Here is a 21,225-nt window from a genome sequence, read left to right on the forward strand (position 1 = left end):
ATATAGGTGACAAATTAAAATACTGCATGTATGTTCAAAATGTAAATCCCTTCTGGCTGCTATTATGGAATAGTCAGATACATTTTCTGTACAATTTTATATAAGTACATCATATGCCCATTAGTACACAAAGCCTAGGAAGATAGTCACTGGGTGACCAGTGTGTGTGATCTTTGGCTGCAATTTGAGGAGTTTCAACAGCAGCAGAAACCTTAGGTTAAATTACAGCAAAAGTATTTATTTTTACATACATTGTAATGCAAATATAGGGACATTATCAAATCTAAATACTTTAACTTGGGCAGGTTTTTATTTTAATATATAAAATGTACACAATTCGAAGTCTCGTGACCAATAGTAAGAAAACACATTTAGTGGAGGAGACAAGAAAATGATCTGCCTTTTTTGGGGGGAGAGGGGGGGACTCCAAAATAATTCCTAACCTACCATGCAATTGGCTACATTTTTTTCCTTTCTGTCTGTAGAAAGATAGGCTTTTAAAAAAATAAAAAAGCGTACACACTGGGAATTCAGGACTTGAATTATGTTGCATCAAAGAGAGAGAAATATATTCTTTAGAGGACAGATTACTAAAAAGTTCTATTTTATGATCTGTTGGGTCAAGTGTGTGTTTATAATAAAATATTTAATCTCCCCAAAAATATTTAGTGAACAATTGTCAGCTATATCTTCATAGTATATATCAGAGGACTGGCTAGTAATTATTTTTGGGGAGATAGGCTTTTTAAAAAATACATTTTTCTATGACGACAGGAGTTTAAAAGAAAAGATGAGATGAGGTAACTAACCTCATTTTAGACTGGGAACCAAATTTTACTTCAGAAAAAGATGGATCATCTTTCTGTTCTCTCCACTAAATATGTGGTTGGTGTTTAAGATAATCTACTGCTATTAAGCTTAATATAATTTGTTGAATAACCTGAAATTATTAAAAATTGCTTAAGATCCCAAATTGTTTAACAGTAGATTTGTAATCTTTACAATTGCAAAATTACAAATACATTTTAAGTAAATAGGAGTGGGTGTTTTACCTTTTAAAACTAGAGTTTAGAGTTCTTTGTTCCTCCTGCAAGAGTTGGATCTCATACCTAAAGCAGCATGGGGCATCAGAGTTTTCTCTGCTTTGGGTGTGTTATGTCATTGGCTCTTCCAGAAGAGAGAGTAACAACCATGAACTTAGATCATGAAAGGTAAGTAAAAGGAAATAATTTTAAATATTTAGTTTTAAAATGTGCTGTATTTGCAATTTTGAAGTTTACTAATTTGTTGTATTAATGATTTATGGTCTTAAACAATTCTCTGTTAGTGTTTCAGCTCCCCTTTTGGAAATAAATTTAGCTGGTAGCACTGACAACCCAATCCTGCACCATTGAAGTCAATGCACGTTTTGCCATTTATTACAATGGAAGCCGGACTTGAACCCCTAAGTGTTGTTTTCTTTATTAATAAAACTGTTTTTAGCAGTGAATATGTTAAGGCATTTTTCAGTTAAATTTTAAGGTTAGGATAGAAAATTAACAGAATTAAAATACATCCTATTAAAAATAAGTGTGTTTCTTTAAAAGATTTTCCCATTTTCTAGGAATCTGAAAACTATTTGAAGCCTAATAACTGTAGACCACTTTTGGAATTGCCTAGGAAAAATGGCTTTGCTTGGAGCATACATTTTGGAGTATCATTGCTGAGTTTAGATCCATCTCTGCAGCATTATCTGTCGAAAGATGCTGACTGTACTGCTACAGCATGCAACTCAAAGGTGGCTGAAATCTCATAGGTTTGGGAGTCTACAGATCATTACACTGTTTAACTGTTTAGAATTACTGTACTACATATTTAAAAAAAAAGGCAGTCTGCAGTAGCTAGTGTCCATGGAAATCCTACATTGTACTGCAAAGATGTCTCTGAACTGAGCCATGATGAGAATATAACTCAGGTATATCTCCTTATGGAAAAGTAGGATTAGAACAAGCTAGTGAAAAGCAGAATTAGAGGAAGCTAGTGGCTTGGAAGTCAGAGGTAGAACAATAAAGGTAAAGCCTTAAGAGGACTTAAATTTCCAAAATGTTACAAATTAGTGAAATGATACCAAGATTTATTTTTCCTTGAAATTCTTTAAAGAGGAAAAACAAATTTTTGTTGGGCTAAGTGATAACCAGTTCTGCATTTCATAAAAGGGAGAAAATGTTCAATATAGATTTTTGCAAAAGTGCAAGTCATTGGTAATATTTACAAATCAGATGGCTATGGAATTGGAATCAGTTTTTTTTTTTTAAATTTAAAAAGAAGCAACAATGAACTTGTCTTTAAGGCAGTAGATCCTAGTTTTTACAAGAAAAGACTGTTGTCCGGTTGTAAAAGGTTCTGGGCACTCTCAGCTCCTGCTGCTGAAGTAAATGGGAATTGTTGGCACTCAGAACCATTTAAGTTTTGAAACAAGCAGTCTGATTTTCAGTTATGTAATGAGCTGCACACATTTGATTTGAAACATTGTAGGAAAGTGCACTATGTCTAGATTGTGGAGTGGGCAGTTACCAAGGCCTGGTCCACACTACAGCGTTAAATCGATTTAAACAGCATTAAATCGATTTAACGCTGTACCCGTCCACACTACAAGGCACTTTAAATCGATTTTAAGGGCTCTTAAAATCGATTTCTGTACTCCTCCCCAACGAGAGGAGTAACCCTAAAATCGATATTACTATATCGATTTAGGGCTAGTGTGGACAGAAATTGAAGTTATTGGTCTCATTCTTTTACTGAGCTACCCAGAGTGCACCGCTCCGGAAATCGATGGTAGCCTAGGACCATGGACGCACATCACCAAATTAATGTGCCCTAGTGTGGACGCGTAAAATCGATTTTATAAAGCCAGTTTTATAAAACCGGTTTTAATAATTTCGATTTTATGCTGTAGTGTAGACGTGGCCCAAGTATGCTGATTTACTGGAATCTTTATTGTCCTTAATGTTTTACAAAGGAAATTTGTTTTAGACTGTTCTAGTTTTTTGTCATGGTAGTACGACTTCAGGAGTTGAGTATTAGTCAGGCCTGGTCTACACTCCATAGTTAGTTCAACATAAGCAGCGTATGTTAACCTAATTATGTTAATGTACACACTATAGCCTTGTCCTGCTGATGCAAGTGCTGTACTACACCAACATAACTCCACCAGAGGTAGGGCTTATGTCATATACTTAGGGTTTACTTACATCTGCTGTTGACTATCTTGTCAATTCCAGGGCTCCATACTGGAGCTGTGAAATTGACAAGAAAGCCCAGTTGGGAGTGGGAGGGAAGCTGGTCTCCCAGCAGGAACCTGCATAGAGCTGAGAGTGGCTGTAAGTCAACCTAACATAGGTCAACTTAAGTCTGTAGTGTAGACATGCCCTTAAAGTGACAACATAAAAATCCACTATCCTCTCCCACTATACACAGTATGCAGAACATCAGAGTTAAATCCAGTTGTCATTCACAGGTTGGAAGTGAGACTGCACATCATTCACTTACCCCTAAGCTTCTTGTTAGTTTGTCCTTGTCATAACTAACAAATATCCTTTTCCTATATAGTTCTGCTCAGTTGCCTGAGAAAGCTCTTTAAAACCCTTCTGGGATTCAGATTCCAGGTGTTACTTGTTGAAGATCACAATTCTGTCCTCTCATCTAGAAGTCTACAATAGCTTCTGAAGTTGGCTTTTGTCACGTGGCATATCTGTGCAGATCTGTGGACTCCACTAGTTCCAAAGTGTAACCCGATAAGGCTGCTGATTTGACATTTAGCAGTAGCCATAAGTGGACAGCACTATTAAATAATATGCTTCTTGAAGCTGAATGATGTAGCATTACTGTTTGGCTTTTCTCTCTAGTTTTCATTGTGTCATCTGTAGTGAGCTATAGGTTTTGTGTTGGGAATCTTTACAACCTCTTGTTTGCATGGGTTCACCCAGTGGCATCCAGTCCTTGCTTATAGGTAACTTGATACAGTTGGCACAGTTTACAATCCACTCAAGAGATGTATGGTTCTTGTTTATGCTGAAATCAGATTAATAGTATAAAAGGGATGTCTCTGGGGTGGAGGGGACCTTGGGAGGAGAGGGGGTGTTAGACAAAATTAGCCTTTGGCATATTTGTAACAGTTCAACATATATTTGCTGTAATCATTTAGTTACGATATTTCTCACACAATGCCATCTAAACTCTTTGCCTCATTTCCCTCGTATAGGTGTCAGTTTACATCTGCCAGGGCCATTGCTGGGGACTCTTACTGCAGGAACCATGATCAAGTATCATTGGTACAAGTGAAAAGTAATTGAATAAGGCTGTTTTGTCAAATGGTTAGAGTACAAGACTGCGTTGGGAAGCCTGGGTTCTGTTCTGTGGGCTCTCACGGGCTAGTTGTGCTCTTGGACAATCACTTGAGATAAAATTTTCAAAAAGTGACTTAGCCAATGACAAGTCCCATTGACTTTCAGTGAGATTTAGGCTTCTAAATCATTTAAGCCAATTTGAAAATGTTATGCTTAATCTGTGTCCCAGAGTTCCCTATCTGAAAAATGTGAACGATCTCTCTTTTGTTACAGCTTTCTGATTTTGGGATGAAATGTGTTGTTGTATAAGTGTCAAAGTAATGTTAAAATACCTTAGCAGTAAAACACATTAAAAGATACTGTTAACCATTCACTAATCTGTTACAGTAATGTGACACCATGTCATTGGTTAAGAGGACAAATAGCATGGCTCTTGCATATGTAGCTGGCTAGTCCTAATAAACTGTCTTGATTTTGAGTTTTACTGTATCATTTTAGTCAAAAGCAAACTGAGTGATTTTATTCACTTGGCTGACTTGACAACTTTTAATGTGACTCTTACTTCAGAGCTCCTTGTAGCATAGCTACATGTGTGCCGGTTCCCAAACATGCCATTGGCCAGTCTAAGGAAACAAGTCCTTCTTCAGAGTATAGGCAGATATTACTTTTATAACTCACCTGCCTATACTCTGAGGAAAGAGTTGTTTCCTTAGACTGGCCAATGGCATGTTTGGGAACCCGCACACATGCGTAGAAAAGTACAGAAAGGAGAACTACTACAAAATGGGGTTGATTTATTCAAAGGGAGCATTAGTTCTTGACATCAAGAGGAAGACTTCTAAGTAAAAGGGATTTTTCTCTAGAGATGAACAAAATTAAAATGTTGTTATTCCAGAAAAAGATCACAAGCCAGCAGCCTAGCTGCAATGCTTTGTGCTGCTGAGTGAGAGATACTGATTTGATTAATATTGCGTCTCACTCTAGAGGCCAATAGGAACTAATAGCACTGCAAAGCTACATTAGCTCAGTTCCCATTTGTGGCCCAAGCAATTCAATCTCTGATTTTAAGGGCAGCATTTAAACTGCGAAGAGAGTTTGTGCCAATCTTCCTTAGCCGGAGGTCTGTCACAATGATATGGAATGAAGGGACAGATGAAAATGAGAGGGATCATCATTAATCTCTTCAGAGTGTAGGCCTCTGTGGAATTTAATACCTGACTCTTCGGAATGTTATCTTCACAATAGGAACAGAAAATATGCCATTTCAGCTGCCTGTTTTTAACTATCCAGCCGTTTCACTGCTTAGTCAATGCCAAAAATTGTGTGTAACTAATTTTACATCAGAAGCTATCTATACATTGTGCCATTGGGAGAAAATGCCATATTTTTCCTGGGAACTGAGATGCAGTAAGATAGAGGTTTGTTGCAAGTTGAAAAACATGATCATCCTCTTGAGTGGCTTTGTAAAAGTGCTAATGTGTATAACTCCTCTGAATTCTTCTTTTTTTCCCCTTTAACATTTGTTTACCCCTTCACTGTGTCAGTCACAACACCACTCTTGAATCTCCTTGCTGGTCTTGACTCGTTAAATTTATTTTATGCTTTCATTCCTCTTTAATAAATACATTACTTGCAAGCAGTGAATTAAAAACACAGCAAAAGAAAAACGACCATTAGTGATTGGACAGTTTCTTACTTTGTGTTACATTTAACTGTTCTTTTGACAGCCCAGTTTTTAAAGCCAGGTTCGTATGGAAATGCTTTCACTCCACTTGCACTGCTTTTGGAAATAGCCTACTGCTTCATCTGTCTGTTTATTTTAGTGCATTCATGACACAACACAGTCAGCACAATGTCTCATCTCCGCTTAACAAAAGATTATACGGTTGTTCTTGTCCTTTTTTAAAAATGCAGCCATTTTTGTCAGCATCAGCTTTTTAAATTTGATTCCCATAATCCTTTGTCAGATACAGTTAATCTGTTAATGTAGAAGGAACAATTACAGTGTAGTAGTCACAAAATAATTGGTGATCTGTGGCCCCATTTTACAAGAGGAACGTGCAATTGTTGTCACTGTGGCATTAATGATCTGCAGCGGTTACACTCACGGTAAGTTCTTGTAAATCTTAACGTCTAAGACACTCTTCCATGGTATTCATGGTTGGAAACTGTATTTGTTGTTCGTTTTTCTTTCACTCATATTGATTTAAACATTTATATCTTGGCATATCCTTACTCCTCCTCATTGGTTTTTCAATGTAGAACTAACTAATGCTTCATAGAGAGATCCCATAATATGGGAAGGACATTGTTGTACACTCTGGTCTTGAAAAAGTGAGTGAGACTAAAATGTTTTATTTTACCTGCAGAGCAGAAGAAGAAGGTTTCTAGTCACTAGAATGGTTTTTTTTGGGGTGGGGGAGAAACACATCCAGGCACACTGCAAATCTCAAACTCTTCTGCTCTTTAGGTCTGATGCACCAGTGGTGGTCACATTTTTCAGTTATTTACACCAATGAGGAATGAGTGTGTAAAACACTGCTGTTCTGACTTGGGATTTTTGTTCAATACTTCATTACTGAATTAAACTAAAATCGTAGCATTTTTATTAGATGACTTTTGGATACAATGCATCATTCAGTGTCACAACCCCCAGACAACTCATTACAATTCAGGATATTCTGTAATATCGTGAGTTGTAATGGGTTGCATAATTAGAAAAATTTATGACTGCAGACTCTATATTGCGTTTAAAGACACTTTTTTGAAAAAATGCTTTTTAGGCAATCCTGGAAATTACAGGTCAGTAAGTCTAACTTCAGTACTAGGCAATTCTGTTCACTATAATTTCAATCCATCAATTTATCAGATGAACATGATACACTGAGGAAGAGTCAACTTTGCTTTCGTAAAGGGAAATCATGCCTCACCAATCTATTAGAATTCTTGGAGGGTGACAATAGTCATGTGGACGAGGGTGATCCAGTAGCTGTAGTGTAGTTGAACTTTAAGAAAGGCTTTGACAGCGCTGCTCACTGAAGACTCTTAAGCCTTAGGTTGGATATTAGGAAAAAAATTTTCACTCGGAGAGTGGTGAAGCACTGGAATGGGTTCCCTAGGGAGGTGGTGGAATCTCCTTCCTTAGAGGTTTTTAAGGTCAGGCTTGACAAAGCCCTGGCTGGGATGATTTAGTTGGGAACTGGTCCTGCTTTGAGCAAGGGGTTGGACTAGATGACCTCCTGAGGTCCCTTCCAACACTGATATTCTATGAAAGTAAGCAGTCATGGGATAAGAGGGAAGGTCCTCTCATGGATCAGTAACTGGTTAAAAGATAGAAAACAAAGGGTAGAAATGAGAGATCACTAGAGTCCCCCAAGGATCTGTACTAGGACCAGTGTTCAGTTTATTCATAGATAATCTGGAAAAAGGGGTAAACAAGTGGCAAAGTTTGTAGACAAAACAAAATTACTTAATATTCAGTAAAAGCTGTGTTATCTAGCACTTTACCGACCAGAAAGCTCTATAAATTGGCATTTCTGATCTTCAGTAGGGTTGGGTTGGAACAGGGCCGGCAGGCTCCCTACCTAACTCCACATGGCTCTCTGGAAGTGGCAACATGTCCCTGGCGCTCCTAAGTGGAGGAACGGCCTTGGGGCTCAGTGCGCTGTCCCCGCCCCGAGCGCTGGCTCAGCAGCTCCCATTGGCCAGGAAGTTTGGCTAATGAAAACTTCAGGGGCGGTGCCTGCGGGTGGAGGCAGCGCGCAGAACCACCTGGATGCACCTCTGCCTAGGAGCAGCAGGGGCATGTCGCTGCTTCCGGGGAGCTGCTAAAGGTGAGCACCACCCAGATCCGTCACCCTGAAACCTCATCCACACCCCAACCCCTTGCCCTTACCCCCTTCCTGCACCCAAACTTCCTCGCTCTTAGTTAACCAGAATTTTTGATTTACCAGCACCCTCCCATTCTCCAACATGCCGGATAACAAAGCTTTTACTGTAGTTAAGTCCAAAGCTGACTGCAAAGAATTACGGAGAGATCTCACTAAACTGGATGACTGGGCAAGAAAATGGCAGGTGAAATTCAGTGTTGATAAATGCAAAGTGTTGCACATGGGAAAACATAATCCCAACTGTACATACAAAACGATGGGGTCTAAATTAGCTGTTACCACTCAAGAAAGAGATCTTGGAGTCATCGTAGTAGATAGTGCTCTAAAAGCATCTGTTCAATGTGCTATGACAATCAAAAAAGCTAACATGTTAGAAACTGTTAGGAAAAGGATAGAAGAAAAAATATCATAATGCCACTATATAAACCTTTGGTGCACTCACACCTTGAATACTGCATGCAGTTCTGGTCACCTCATCTCAGAACAGATATTGAAATTGGAAAAAGTTCAGAGAAAGGCAATGGAATGAATAGGGGTATGGCACAGCTTCCATTTGAGGAGAGCTTTCAAGACTGAGACTGCTCAGTTAGAAAAGAGATGACTAAGGTTTTATAACGTTGTGAATAGTGTGCAGAAAGTAATATTTACTCCTTCGCATCGCACATGAAGCAGGGGTCACCCAGTGAAATTACTAGCAGATTTAAAACAAACATAAGGAAGTACTTCTTCACACAACGCACAATCAACCTGTGGAACTCTCTGTCGGAATATTATGAAGGTCAGAGGTATAAATAGGTTCCAAAAAGAATTAGATAAGTTAGTGTAGGCTCTTAGCCAGGATAGTCACCGACTCAACCCTTTGCTCTTGGGTGTCTCTAAATCTCTGACTTCCAGAACCTGCCCTTGATGATGGGGGATGGATCACTCAATAAATTGCCTGTTTTGTTCATTCCCTCTGAACTGCCTGGCACTGGCCATTGTCAGAGACAGATTGCTAGGCTAGACAGACCATTGGTTTGACCCCATATAGCTATTCTTATGTTCATTCTTGTATTTGTTTTCTGTGAAGGGTTCTTTTGTAAAATGTAATGAACCCGTTTTCTTTAGTTCAAGTCAGAAGCTGACATTTATTGCTGCACCCATACCTTCCATCTTATTGTATCATGAACTAGCTCTTTTCCCTCAGGAAGATGAGACATTATGCTTATTGTTTCCCTTACATGCACTAATGGTTCCTTGCTGTTAACCTATTGCTAGGCCTGTTTCATTCTAACATCTTAGTATTTTTGTTAGAGTACATGTGAAATGCATCACCCAGTCTGTGCTTGAGCTCATTTTATTTGATTTGGATTTTTTGTTTTGTTTCACTAACCTCACTTTTTTTCAGTTTAATATTGGCTGCATGCTAGTTTATATATATACCTATATATGAAAACCCAATCAAGTCTAGCCTCGATTTTGCTATGATTGTGTTTTGGTTTCTAGTGGTGGGGCAGTCTTGCACTTACAACTTACTCAGTATTATAAAAGCCTGACACAAAAACAAAAAGACTAAACACGATGTAGATTTTCTTTTCAAAAACAATCTAAAAGTGGTGCTGTCTAGGTGGTGGATATGATTGTATAAATAACTTGATTTTATGTTTTTTAAATGCTTTTTAGTGTCAATTTTTTTATTGGTACACTTTATTTTCTCCCATATTGCTTTTTTTTTATTTTAAATGTTATGCATAAAAGTTGCCCAGAACACCATCAGAAAGTGACCCACCCTGATACCCTATCCCCCTTGAAAAATTCTAGCCAGCAATTTTTTGACATTTGTCTTCCCTTTTATTGGGCATATATTGCCTTTTTAGTAGCATTTTTTTGCATGCACATATGTAGAAAATCTCTTGCTCGTCTCATGTTTAAATGTCAGTGGGAAGGGAAGAATATATTATTGGAATATTTTTGGTTTGTTTTCTCTGTTCTGTCTGTCAGGATAATATTGGACACCGCTTACTCCAGAAACATGGGTGGAAGCTGGGCCAGGGATTGGGAAAATCACTTCAGGGTAAGTTCAAAAATTTGTACTTGAGAAACATTCAACACCAGATTCATTTTTTTAATTGTTTCTGCTGTTTTTCTAGCTTAGATTTCCCCCAAATGCCAACGTATCCAAACAAATGCACTGGTTAATTTTCATGTTCAGCAAATTGCAAGTGGAAGCTGTTACCTCCCTTAAATATAGAGGTGTGTGAGATGTAGGTTTGTGAATCACCTTGTTTGTAGTTTTGGAGGGAGAGGAATTAACTGCATATCTAGTAACAGGTAGTTTGCGCAGCTTATAAAATTACATTGATATTTATCTGGCTGGAACATGCAGATGTTTGGTGTTAAGGGGAACTTGCAAATAAAAAATAGATGTACTGATTTCTGTGAACATTTGATGGTGTCAGAAGCCATTAGAAGGCAAGTAAAAGGGCCCACTGATGGCTGAAATGGTGGCAGAGGTTTTGTATGGATGGGACAGGCTTATTTCGTTGAAGAATTTTACTAATTTCCATAACTCTAGCAATATAGTTACTATGGGTATAACATGTCTATTTGAAACATTTTTGGTGCTAGTTGGTGCCAATAACCTGCTTACGTTTCTTGCTGTGCCTAGTCCACATTCTTCCACCAACTATACTAGAGAAGCCTGACTCAAATCAGTGTGGTAGGTTGCACCAGTTTAATTGAGGGAGAAAATTGCCTCTGGCTCCTTTTGTCTCCTTTGCAGTGGTCCTTATTTATTTGGTAACGATCTGGGAATTTGCAATTTGGTACCTGTATCCTTGCAATGACCCCATACAGAGAAGTGTTCTCTGCTTCAGAAGGCTGTTGGAGAGGAATTAAGTCCTTTTGAACTGTGAAAATGTATACTAAAAGCCTGTAGAAATGAAAGACGCTTTAACTTCTCCAGCGTGTGTACATAAACAAGGCTACATCTAATGATCAAAACACTTTTCATTTCCTCTAACACAGTGTCAGTGTAAACTCAATTTTCTTTTGTTAATGCATGGTATTTATACAGTTCTCTTGTACGAGTGTTGTAGCCCCAGTTCAGGAACCTGTTGTAATTGACATACCTTGCAAGGGCTTCTGTATTGGAATGGAGTTTACCGCACACAGGAAAGTTTTGATCAGATCTGTTCCTGTTATGCCCAAGACTTCATTGTATGTCTCAAATAAATATAGAGGTACCAGGGATCAGAGAGGAAGCTAGATACACCCCCCGTTGCCATTGAGTTTAAAAGCAGATGCTTAGGAGTGAGGCAGAGGGGAGATGCCACAGAGGCCGGGGACCTCCATAGGTTCACACAAGCATCTTAACTTTATATGCACATCATAGTTTGTAAGCTTTTGAATCTTCTCCTTGCCTTCTGCTGATGGGTATTTGGATCTCAGGTGGTGATTGAAACTGACTTAGACTTGAAGGGAAATTGTGGATCTCAGTCATGGGGATATTCTCACATCTCCCTCTTCTTTTGTAATTAAGGTGAAGGGGGAAAACCATCCAACCCAGTCTGAGTCAGTTTTAATACATTCTTTTCTGAGCATATTGAATTTTGTGACTGAAAGATGCTATTGAAGTGCAAAGAATTGTTCTCTATAGATAACATAAACTGGAGCTCAGGGAGAGGAGAACTTCTTTGTTCCAATATTGCTTGATGGATGTATGATGATGTTTCAAGGTCCCTCCCTCATGGCTATAGCTAACAAGAGAACTTGTACAGAACATCCATGGCACTGACACTGTTCATTTTGAGTATTTTTTTATCCCACTGGCAAGTTGTCTTTTTTTTATTTAATTTTTGAATGATATAAAATTCAAGTAGCTACATCCAGGAAAAAGTAGTAACAGGGCCTTCATGCTTGCTTTGTAAGCTTGAGAAGTAAAACCACTTCGATAATACACTGACGATGGAAGAGAATCGCTAGGAAAACAGACAAAAATGAGCAAAGCAGATTTCCGAGCATGTTAGGAATAAAAAACACAGAGCTTTGATTACCTTATCCATGCTAACTATTTGCTTAGTGCAGAATTAAAACAGCTGAAGCATATAGTAAATGGAACTAAACATTATAAAAACATTCTATGGCCATCATCAGATTTAGCTAAAGTAGTCGAAGGAGATCCACTTTTTAACTGTCCCTTACCATCAGCAGTTGTGGCTGCAGATTAACACCTGTCCTTGGCTGCAGAATGCCATTTTTACAAGGGTGCAACCCTTTAAAAGGTTTTTGAATGTTGAGTTTGCTTATACTGCCAAGTCCTGCTCTTTAAAATGATATGGTCATCTGCTCTGAAAGCCTACCAACCTCCCTGAAAGAATCCTATTAGACTTTGAACCACTGAAATCAGGATGAAAAATACTTACCGGAAGATCTAAAACACGATGGTTGGATTGTGTCAACAGATACCTGTCTCTCACAGGCATCCTACCCTGTAACACATTAGGTTTGGCTCAGAACAGCACATCGTGAAAGTGCATAACACCTTTAGTGGTCTCTACATTGTCTAAGCAACACATGAGAACTAATTATGTGTTATCAGCTGGGATGACTTTGTGCATCTAGTCACATGATTAACTTCTGCAGGTTACAAAGTTGATACTTTTCAACATGCATTTTCATTTTTATATAGTTTTTAAAAGTCTGATTCTAGGCATCTGAGCAAGGGCTTCCCCTGTCTTCCAGTTAGCAGAGTAGGGAATAGATGTATGTCCCAATATCCATGACAATCATTAAATGGTATATGTCCTGGAGTCAGAACATTTTCAGCCACCCCTTCCTCCTGAGTTCCTTTAAGAACAGCTTTCTATGCCTCTATACAGCTGTGTCTCTGAGGTATGTTGGCTGTGTCTGTGTTTGTAACATGGTTCAAAACCAGCAAGTTGAGAGTGCATAATTCTCCATCTTCCCTGCCTGGGTAATAGCTGGGAGTTTCCAAATTCTCACAGTGGCAGAATTAACTATAGCTGTTGTAGTACTGATTCTTCCATATGGTAGCTCATTCTTCACAAAGTTCCTAAAACAGAAAAACGCTGTGCATAGTGGAGTTGTCAAGATATCAGCGCCTTGGTAACTGTTTTTGTAATGCTGATCTATTAAGTGATAAGAACAGGAGTACTTGTGGCACCTTAGAGACTAATAAATTTATTTAAGCATAAGCTTTCGTGGGCTACAGCCCACTTCATCAGATGCATAGAATGGAACGTAGGGGGGAGAGAGAGAGAGAGAGAGAGAGACACACACACACACACACACACACACACACACACACACACACACACACACACACACACACACACACACACACACACACACACGATGCCATACCAGCTCCAAGAGGCTAATTAATTAAGATGACCTGTTATCAGCAGGAAAAAGCTGCTGTACTGATAGTCAAGACGGTCAATTACAGGCAGTTGACAAGAGGTATAAGGATAGTTATATGGAAAAAGATTCAAGCAGTGTAATAACTCAGCCATTCCCAGTCTCTATTCAAGCCAGAGTTAATATCTAATTTGCAAATCAATTCAAGCTCAGCGGTTTCTCGTTGGAGTCTGTTTTTGAAGTCTATCTGTTGCAAAATTGCCACCTTCAGGTCTGTTACTGAGTGGCCCGAGAGGTTGAAGTGTTCTCCCACTGGTTTTTGAGTGTTGTGAGTCCTGATGTCAGATTTGTGTCTATTTATTCTTTTGCATAGAGACTGTCCGATTTGGCCAATGTACATGGCAGAGGGGCATTGCTGGCATATGGAATATGTAACATTGGTATATGTGCAGGTGAATGAGCCTCTGATGGCGTGGCTGATGTGATTAGGTCCTGTGATGGTGTCACTTGAATAGATATGTGGACAGCGTTGGCATCGGGCTTTGTTGCAAGGATAGGTTCCTGGATTAGTGTTTTTGTTCTGTAGTGTGTGGTTGCTGGTGAGTATTTGCTTCAGGTTAGGGGGCTGTCTGTAAGCGAGGGCTGTTCTGTCTCCCAAGATCTGTGAGAGTGAGGGATCATCTTTCAGGATAGGTTGTAAGTCTTTGATGCGCTGGAGAGGTTTTAGTTGGGGGCTGAAGGTGATGGCTAGTGGCGTCCTGTTATTTTCTTTGTTGGACCTGTCCTGTAGTAGGTGACTTCTGGGTACTCTTCTGGCTCTGTCAATCTTTTACCTTTTTTTTCTTTTTTCACTTCACCAGCTGGGTATTGTAGTTGTAAGAATGCTTGATAGAAATCTTGTAGGTGTTTGTCTCTGTCTGAGGGGTTGGAGCAAATGTAGTTGTATCTTAGAGCTTGGCTGTAGACAATGAATTGAGTGGTATGTCCTGTATGAAAGCTGTAGGCATGTAGGTAAGTATAGCGGACAGTAGGTTTTCAGTGTATGATGGTTTTTATGTGACTATTGTTTATGAGCACACTAGAGTCCAGGAAGTGGACCGCTTGTGTGGATTGGTCCACGCTGAGTTTGATTGTGGGATGAAAATTGTTGAAATCATGGTGGAATTCTTCAAGGGCTTCTCTTCCATGGGTCCAGATGATGATGATGATGTCATCAATGTAGCGCAAGTAGAGTAGGGGCGTAAGGGGATGAGAGCTAAGGAAGCGTTGTTCTAAGTCAGCCATGAAAATGTTGGCATGTTGTGGGGCCCATAGCAGTGCTGCTGACTTGAAGGTATATATTGTCTCCAAATGTGAAATAATTGTGGGTGAGGACAAAGTCACAAAGTTCAGCCACCAGGTTAGCCGTGACATTATTGGAGTTACTATTCCTGATGGCTTGTAGTCCATCTTTGTGTGGAATGTTGGTGTAGAGGGCTTCCACATCCATAGCGGCCAGGATGGTGTTTTCTGGGAGATCACCAATGGATTGTAGTTTCCTTAGGAAGTCAGTGGTGTCTCGAAGGTAACTGGGAGTGCTGGTAGCGTAGGACCTGAGGAGAGAGTCCACATAGCCAGACAGTCCTGCTGTTAGGGTGACAATGCCTGAGATGATGGGGCATCCAGGATTTCCAGGTTTATGGATCTTGGGTAGCAAATAGAATACTCCTGGTCGGGGTTCAAGGCATGTGTCTGTACAGATCTATTCCTGTGCTTTTTCAGGGAGTTTCTTGAGCAGATGGTGCAGTTAAGTGATACTTAAGTGATAATTCTCATGCTTAGTGTTCGAAGACCACTGTCCTAAAAGGACTTTCATAGGGTTAAAATATAGCTTCTCTTAACTTATGTATTTAAAATAGTAGATTTAAAATTGAAGAAGATACTTGGATATATCAAATATCTGCTCTGATAAGGGCTGCCACCTGTGACCCTACTAACATTACGAAGCTGACTGTTTAATAATTGTTTGGTTCAAAGCATACATACACAAATTCAGCAGGGGGGTTTGTCCCCTCAGCCCTATATCTCTCTTGTGTTGACACATTTTTGGTAAACAGGTTTCATTATTATACACAGTACAGGCACGTTAGCCAAACCAATAGCCAACAAACATTAAAAAAAACAAAAAAACAACAACACAGAATAAAGCTCCTCAGTTGCCTAGCAAGACCTTCAGCACTGACAGTGAAGAGTGGCTTGGGAAGGTATTTTGCTCCAGAGATTGTATAAGGGTGGGTTTTGTCAGGAGCAACATCATGGCAATTGCAAACCATTTCTCCTTTTTTCTGGGAGAGGAGAGTGAGGGGAGTGTGTGTGTATGTGTAAGAGATGATTCAGGGGCTTGGTCTAGTTGAAGAAGTTAGATCACCAATAGCATAGGTGCTGACTCCATGGGTGCTCTGGGGCTCAAACCCCACAGGGAAAAAAAGGGGGGGTGCCCAGGACCCACCAGCCACAGCTGTTTGGCAGGGGCTGCTGATCAGCTGCTCAGTTGCTGGTGGGAGGGCAGAGAGCCTTGGGGGTGGGAAGAGGCAGAAAGAGGGTGGGGTCTCTAGGTGGAGTGGTGGTGGAGCACCCGCCAGGAAAAATAAAACTCAGGACCTGGGGCAATAGATACCTAGTCAGTAAACTCAGTGTAGGAACAACTCTCCGTAAAGATACAGAATAGGTATGTGGGAGGGCTCCCACTAACTTTCACTTTGAGACGTTGGAAACCTGCTAAATGAGATTGACTAGGAGAGGATTAAGCACAGATTGAGGATTCTGAATGGCCCAGAAAAGGAATGCAAGAGATCCGGAAGAGGACTGTGAGGAGGCCAAGCTGAATCTGGAGGAGGAAGAACAGGTTTTCTCAGTGGTGCTCAGTGCTGTGAAGCTGACTAACCATAAACAAAGAGAAGGAGATTAGAACAGTGTGCGACCTCCCAGAGGTTGAGAATCTGTTCTGTTAGAGGCTATATAGGATCACAAAAGCAGCTTGAGAGAGAACACTCCATTCAGGTGTTGCAAAACATTTTTCTTTACTAATATGGGATTGTGGAATGGAAGAGGTTGAGAACCAGCGGGTAGAATATTGGCTGAAATGTTGTGAACAATGCGGAAAATGTAGGTAATGAGTCTGGATGGCTCAAGTGATCTGTTCTTGTCATATAAATGATGATTCTACAGGAATATTTACTGACTCTGCCTTAAATACCTGCCTCAGGTTCACACTTCAATAACTTTGCCATTGTCCAATTGCTTTTGTGAGCAAAGTGTCGTAATTATAATGATCCTTCAACATTTCTGTAGTAGATTCACTTATTTTAAGTATTATTAGCGGCATGTGCATTTTCTTAACTCCTTCCTATGCAGAACACAGAAATTAATGTCTTAAAGAAGTCAAGTTAAACTTGCCTTTACTAGAAATTACTCAAATTGCAATACTGTGTGTAAATGTAGGCAGTTGGCATACCTGAAGCTTGTAGTAGTGTTGATTTAAACTGCTCCCACTGGATTGTAGATACCAGATCTAGTTGATGACTTTCATATATTTTGTCCAAGAGAATATTAATCTGATGCCTCAGATATGTGAATCAGAGTTTAGTGTCTTGCTACGCTAGCTAATAGTTAACTGATAACTTTGTCAGTGTAACGGTTGTTTTAGTGTAAGTTAATATTTCTCTGCTGAATCAAATCATTTTGATTCTGCTTGTTTGGTCAAGAAGGGAGTTTTGTCAGTAAGAATCTGGGGCTCTGGAATGTTTAGTTATGTTGGCTTCTCAAATCGTCTGCTGAGGCTGAGGCACCTCCTTTGTGCTCTTTTACTGTTGCCATAGAAATATTTAGCTACATTCTGTTCCATATAGTCTCTTATACTGTGCTCATCACCATAGTATCTGAGTGCCTTCCAGTAGTGCACAAGTGACATAAAATCTGTCATGTTTTGGGTGTTTTCTCATCTCTTCTCCTGGAGGAGACATGCGCTGTAGTGTCTTGTTTTGGTAGGATGTCTTTTTCAAATGTTGCTGTGTATTCGTTAGAAAAAGCAACATTGAGGAAATGTCATGCACTGGGAGCAGAAGGAGGTGGTTTGTGATAGTCCTTAGTTCCTGTGAGGGGTATTCATTTCACAGTCTTGGGTCAGCCCCCACAAAAGTACCGTCGCCCACAAAGATGAGCTTTACCCTTCTTCTTGTAGAGAGTTCCATTGGGCCAAGGGAGCAAAACTATCAACAGAAGTCTTCATGTAGACTGGGGAGTGCCTTGAAAAGAAGAACCAAGCCTGTGAACTTGCTTTGATATTCTGTTGGAAATCACTGTAGAATGCAGAGAATGGGTTTAATATGTAAGTGTTTTATTTAAAGGTGGTATAGCTACACCTAGTGATGTCTTTATTCTCATATCAGTTACATAGGGGACTGAAATATATGGTGGTTATAATCGATGGGTGACGCATTGAGGGAAGTGGCAGCCTTTGGGGTTCTTTGCTTAAGTCAGTTTGTTATTCAATTATAGAAGGAACTAGTGGTATTTAGGTTTCCTAATGCTTTGTTATAAAACAGAGACCTTGAGGGGAGGGGGCAGGGAGAGAGAGAGTCCTTGGCCCAGAGAAATGCCTTTTCTGTTTCACGGCATTTAGCTGAGATGCTGTGGGAAGTCCTCACTTTCTTTTGTTGCTTATATTGTCAGCAACATTTTGACAACATGTCAAAATCACTGAAAGGTCAGCCACACCTGCCTCCACAGCAGCAGCAGCAACAGCACACTGCACTGGGAATCCAGGAGTAGACAGCCTCTCGGGGATTGAGGGAAAGAGCCACCATGCTGGGCACTTTTGGATAGCCCACCCTTCCGAACCTAGCATATGTGCCTCGTAACCAATCCTCCTCTTTAGATGCACCACACGGGGCCATGAGCTCCTTTCCCCAGGATAAACTGCCTTTACCTGCTGCCCAGCTAATATTCCTGTAACCCAAGCTGTGCTTAAGGTTTGAACCACAAACCTTCCTGATGTTGCATGTGGTGGGGAAGTGTTACAGCAACACTTAGTGTTTTTAGCTTTTCCTTTTATAAAAACCTAGTGAATCACACACACACAACTGTTAAAAGAATGTTATTTGAGTTGCAAAGCAAAAACTTGAAAGTTAGAAAATGTCAGGATTTAGGTTGTGTATGCAACCTTACTTCTGCCTCTTGTGCATATGTATTACAATAGTTTTTATCTACATGATCACTACTAAGTCAGTACAAAAACTGTGTGTAGACAAGGCCTGGTTTTTGTACAGGACCCTTTCCTCATTCAAAGCACAAGATATATGGTGCTAAAGCAGGAGTGGGCAAACTATGGCCTGCAGGCCACATTCGGCCCACCAGCTGATTTTAATCTGGCCCTTGAGCTCCCGCTGGGGAGCGGGGCCTGGGGCTTGCTGCACTCCAGCTGGGGTGTGGGGTCGAGGGCCGCTTCACATGCATGTGCCCCAGATCCACACGGCTCCTGTAAAAAGCAGAATGTCCCCCCTCTGGCTCCTATGCCAAGGCGCGGCCAAGTTGCTCTGTGTGCTGCCCCTGCAGCTCCCATTGGTTGCAGTTCCCGGCCAGTGGGAGCTGCGGGGGGGCGACGCCTGCATATGGAGCAGTGCACAGAACCACCTGGCCGCGCCTCCTTATAGGAGCTGAAGGGAAGACATGCTGCTGCTTCCAGGAGCTGCTTGAGGTAAGTGCTGCCTTGGAGGCTACACTCTGGAGCCCTCCCATGCCCTCGCCCCAGTATGATCCCCCTCCTGCCCCTCTGAACCCCTCAGTCTCAGCCTGGAGCCCCCTCCTACACACCAAATCCCTCATCCCCAGCTCCACCCCAGAGCCGCACATCTAGCTGGAGACCTCACCCCGAGCCACACCCTGAACTCCTCATTTCTGGCCTCGCTCCAGAGCCTGCACCCCCAGTGCTCACCCTCTCCTGCACCCCAACCCCAATTTTGTGAGCATTCATGGCCCGCCAGACAATTTCCATATCCAGGTGTGGCCCTTGGGCCAAAAAGTTTGCCCACCCCTGTGCTAAAGGAAAGAATCACAGTTGGGTATTGACTTAAGCTTCTTGAAGGGTTCCTGCTGCATTAACATGGGAAGTTCAAAGGTGTGTAGGGAGCAAGACAGGGGGCTGCAAGAAGAAAGGATGATCTTGTGTTAAGATAGGTGAGTGCTTCACAGGAGAACCCAGTTCTCTCCCTGCCTCTAATGGCCATCTTCTGGTATGCTACTGAACAAGTCACTAATACCAAATTTTGGCAGGTGGCCACTAATTGTGTATACCTCATTTTCTGGGTACCCACCTTTGAGACACCTGGGGATTGATATGCAGAAGTCAGTGGAAGCTGTGCATGCTCAGCACCTCTGGCAGTAAAGTAGCATGCTCTGGGGAAATGAGAGTCAGGAAGTGCTGAATTCTAGTCCTGGCTCTGTCACTGATTCACTGAATGGTGTCAGGAAAGTACCTGTCTCAGTTTGCCCAGTTATAAAATGGAGGTAAAAATGCTGTCATCTCACAATGGGGGAGAAAAGTTTGTGAGGCCCTCAAATACTGCAGAGAAGAGCTCCCTAGAAACAGACCATCAGGCAATGAATTTAGCATTTGTAGAATAAATAACGCATGCATTACAAATGATGAGGATAAAAATACTGAACTGCTGCCTTATTCCCAGAGCGCTTTCTCTCCTGGGCACTAAATGAGGCAGACATCCTATAGAAAAAAATAGTATTGTAAGTAAGGACTGTATATCAAACAGCATATCACCAGCGGCACAATGAAGGATGCATGGGCAGCCTAACTTCTGACATACTCTGATTTCGAGGTGCGTCACATTGCAATCTAAATGCTTTCAATAGAGTCCTGCTTAAAATTAGGAAGTAAAGAAACTGGAAAACACCTTTAAACATTTCCATTACAATAGCTGTCTCCATTACTGTGTCAAAATACATGAATTATGACAGGGCCCAAAGGGAGATTTGACTTTATGCATCAGGTCTGAGCCTCCTTATGAGAGGAAAACTGTTGCCACTCTTGTTTATAATGTACAAGATCCTTCCCTTAATGATGGTTTTGTGGATCCTTTGAACACAATATAATAATTTGATCCATTTATTCTTTCAGTGACATGGGTACATCGTAATGGAGAGAAATGATCTTCTCTTGACCTAATATCAGACTTTGTTGTGTTTTGGGCCCAATATGCTGCCAGACCTATTCATAGTACAATAAAATTGTGCAAATGGCCATTTCTGGTTTTGGCCACAGATGAACTGCCCCTAACCCTGCAAAGTAGTCTCAAATCCACACAACCACTGCTTGACTCTGTCTACTTGCTAAGCACCAACACCATGCTCGCTGTTGTACAACACGCAAAGGAAGACCCTGCTGCTTCCCTGAACATTTTATATTCTATATAAGCAAAAGAATGCTCAATACAATCCAAATAGATATGCATACCTACTATGGTATGCTTCCCAGGTTTTGCCCTTCATTGCAGAGTTTCATGAGTGGGCAGGATATCCAGAGCTCATGCTTAGGCTAGATCACATCTATACACCTTATTAAAAAAGGCTTGCCTTTATTTTAATCTGCTTTGTGTTGC

General features: G+C 40.7%; 1 protein-coding gene across 7 annotated transcripts in view; it reads left to right on the forward strand.

Moving 5' to 3' along the window:
• GPATCH8 (G-patch domain containing 8) overlaps window positions 1–21,225 on the forward strand; it is an 86,419-nt gene that overhangs the window by 18,229 nt on the left and 46,965 nt on the right. For 3 of the 7 annotated variants that reach the window (XM_030541658.1, XM_030541660.1, XM_030541657.1), the window contains exons 2-3: window positions 6,053–6,070; window positions 10,196–10,268. The exons of 1 other annotated variant lie outside the window; for it this stretch is intronic. Coding sequence is in view for 2 of the 6 variants with exons in the window: in XM_030541655.1 (XP_030397515.1) it covers window positions 10,196–10,268 (73 nt within the window). In the remaining 4 variants the exon portion in view is untranslated. The remainder of the gene's footprint in view (window positions 1–6,052; window positions 6,071–10,195; window positions 10,269–21,225) is intronic. 3 more of the 7 variants (XM_030541655.1, XM_030541656.1, XM_030541659.1) reach the window with 1 other exon arrangement.

This window comes from Gopherus evgoodei, chromosome 23 (assembly GCF_007399415.2).
Source record: "Gopherus evgoodei ecotype Sinaloan lineage chromosome 23, rGopEvg1_v1.p, whole genome shotgun sequence".
NCBI lineage: Eukaryota > Metazoa > Chordata > Testudines > Testudinidae > Gopherus > Gopherus evgoodei.